The following is a 3,250-nucleotide window of genomic DNA, read 5'->3' on the forward strand; positions in this document are numbered from 1 at the left end:
TGATGAAAAAGAAAAAACAAAGGCAACGATTCAAAACACTTTAATTTTGGCATAGTTCGGCTTTGCATTCAAATCTCCTAATAATTATTTTGTAAATACTGTACACGGAAAATTTGGGCCGAGTTCTTGGTGCTTTGTAAAAGCGAATTTTGATTGGCTGAATCTATGGCAGCCATCTTAACTTAATTCGCTTCTTGGTGGCGCTGTCTAGAAGTTTTGTCGATGAGAGGGGAGAGGAGCGAATTTTGATTGGCTGAATCTATGGCAGCCATCTTAACTTAATTCGCTTCTTGGTGGCGCTGGGGAGAGGATTTACCCCTCCCCCTGCAAAGTCTTGGAAAGCTTTTCCGTTACATATGGCCGAAATTGCATTTATGTTGTCTTCTGGGCTAGTACTACTAGTAGTACTACTACTACCACTAGGCCAACTTAACAACAGTTATTATATGAATAAGGTAAGACTTAGCATCCTCCTAGCCTAGGCTAGGCCTGCCTTCTTAGTGGGCCGGCTATACCTTTCTACCTGGGCCTAGGGCTAGAGGCTGGGCATAAGGGCTCCCTAGGCCTAGGGCTACATAGACTAGGCCTAGAGTCTAGTAGTAGGCCTGTCACGCCAAAAAAGGTCTGGTGGACAGATTTTAGCCGCCAAAATATTTGCCACCTTGTGGCAAAGTTTTTTGAAGGTTGGAATTCCATCTTCCTAATCGGAAATTATCAGGGAACATCGTCCGATTGTTTTTACCAAATCAGTCCAGGAATAGGGCCCATGGGACCTCCATTTATTTAAAAATCATATCCAATGACAACTTATTCAATTGCATTTCTATATACATAGCCTATAGGCCTACACATAACAAGAAAGAATATAATTTTTTACAAGATTAATATCCTATACAAATATTATTACTTAAATTTATATTAAATACTGTATTAGGCCAAGTAAAAAAAAATTAAGGAGTTTCTCGTCCCCGCCCGCTTGCTATTTTCAGGCCGATATATTATCAATACATGCCTACTGTGAGTTGGACCACCAGTTTCAATAATTAGCGTATCCTCTGTAATATAAAAAGTTGCAGTGCCATACGGTTAATTATAAAGAGAATTGACCAATAAACATATTGCAATTCGTATCACGTGTCTAAATCGTGTTGGGCCGCATTACTTTTAGCAAGCTATTGGCGTGATAAATAACAAGAAGAAAAAGCATGAAGAAAAGCGTTTGATTTTGTTTACTGTATTTGTTTCTAATCTTTGCTCTATAGTCAAGTTGCTTCTTTTTTAATAGTATTGCAATGGTATTCGTATGTGTGTGCATACGTGCACACACTGATCCGCCATCAAAATTTTTAAAGCCGTACTTTGGTCGTTTTGTAAATGAGACGAGTTTGACATTGGCAGATGTGTTCAATGAATATGCCAGTGGCCAATTTGATGGCAAAGGCCCAATAGCCGACAAATACACGAAAGTGCAAATAAGTATTGGTTGGTTGTACAATAACTCTAGGCCTAGTTATACAATTTAACAATGTACATAATTCGAGTTGCATCGCTGAAATACAACTCGGGACCAAACAGCCAAGATTTATTTTTGAACATTGAAAGCCTACTATGCTTGACATTCTAAATGCCTACATGATCTTTTTATTTACATTTGTAGTCTAGGTGTATATATTTAGGTGTTTTTAAAACTACATCACAACATAATTAAAATTACATAGATAGCATGCTTTTTTTATTTCGCCCCCTTTTATTTTTTGTTTCTTAAAAAAAAAAAAAAAAAAAAAAACCCGCCCTCATCCAAAAAAAAAAAAACGCCCTCATCCTCTTAAAAAATAAAAAATTAGGACGAGAACCTACTTTTTTTTTTACTTGGCCTTAATTGTCCATTAATAAGTTGACATTTACAAGAAAGGTAAGTAGGGCCTACTTTTAAAGTCCCATTTTATGCTAATAAAACTGGCCTACTAATGTAAATATATATGAAAAAATACACAAGTTAAAAAAAAAACTTCCCATATATTTACAGTATGTGACTTGGTGCACCAAATTTATACATAGCATGAGTTACCAAGAGATGTATTTTTGATATATTTTCAATATTGATTAAATAAATTGGTTTGATTGATCATCCCATTTACCGTCTTTGAGAAATTAATATGAAACTAAAACAAAAAAAAGGTTGAATAGTAGAACTATGCCTTGTATATGGCCGGACAAAGTGTAGATAGCATGAATTACCATGTTTTTATATATAAGAGGTATACTTTGTTTTGTTACTTAGACAGTTATAAACATTAACATAACTATATAATTATAACATAATTAATGAATGTGTAGTGTTGTTTGTTTTAGAACAAAAAAAAAAATTTTTTTTTTTTCGATTACGATTGAGTGATATATATCTTTTTTGAGTATTAGTCAAAATTTACATTAATGATTCAAAATAAAAATTTAACCCTCACCGACCAAATACTGTGAAATGATGCATATAGACATTTTTTCAATGATAGTCTTCGCAAATTTGCCCAAATTTCAAATCTCAATTTCAAGTCTCTGGTTGATGTTCTGATCCACAGGCTCCTTCCACATCATGGGAAAAAAGAAGATATTGATTGTAAGTATAAAACTTTTTTATTTGTAAGGATTGTTACAGAGCTGACAAATTTAACTTCCTAAACATTTGAAAAAAAAAAATCGTAGTGCTACAACAAATGGTTTATCTGCAAATATAAGAATAACCAATAAAAACAAAGTGTTCTACAAGCAGGTATTCAATTCCAGTTTTTGAACGTAATTTTGTCCGAATTTTTACATCTGGGAGAAGCACAAGCTCTTTAATATTCCTTTGATTGACATTCAAAGACTACAACCAAGTTATATATTTTTTTATAAACTTATTAGCACAGATTGTAGGGTGGTTTGTAATTTTCACCTTAAATGCAGATTAATATTATGAAATTCAATTTCTCAAAAATGGCTTAGTATTTCTAAATGTATAATGAAATTTGGAATGTTTATTCTTTGGGTTAAGACCAGCATTCAGTAGACTAATATTTTTTTAAATATATATTGCTAGTTTCTTAGAAAAAAAGTAGCTTTACAGTTTAAATATAACACTTTCTAGTAGTACTAAACATGTACAATTAGACTAAACACTAGTAAGTAGTATGTATATGTTCCCAATATGTTTTGTAATCAATTTGTTTAAACATATTTGCTTCTATTTTTCTTTTCCAGCAATGTCATAATA

At 32.8% G+C, this 3,250-nt stretch overlaps 1 protein-coding gene across 2 annotated transcripts in view; it reads left to right on the plus strand.

The window, feature by feature from the left end:
• The first annotated feature begins 309 nt into the window (after positions 1–309).
• The window catches only part of LOC117103335, a 27,216-nt gene continuing 24,275 nt past the window's right edge, over positions 310–3,250 (plus strand). For both annotated transcript variants that reach the window (XM_033243874.1, XM_033243875.1), the window contains exons 1-2: positions 310–455; positions 2,577–2,614. In XM_033243874.1, coding sequence (XP_033099765.1) covers positions 2,591–2,614 — 24 coding nt within the window. In that variant the 5' untranslated portion in view covers positions 310–455; positions 2,577–2,590. The remainder of the gene's footprint in view (positions 456–2,576; positions 2,615–3,250) is intronic.

The sequence above is a fragment of the Anneissia japonica genome, unplaced genomic scaffold (genome assembly GCF_011630105.1).
Source record: "Anneissia japonica isolate Jap-2015-1 unplaced genomic scaffold, ASM1163010v1 scaffold287728_len311106_cov174, whole genome shotgun sequence".
Lineage (NCBI taxonomy): Eukaryota > Metazoa > Echinodermata > Crinoidea > Comatulida > Comatulidae > Anneissia > Anneissia japonica.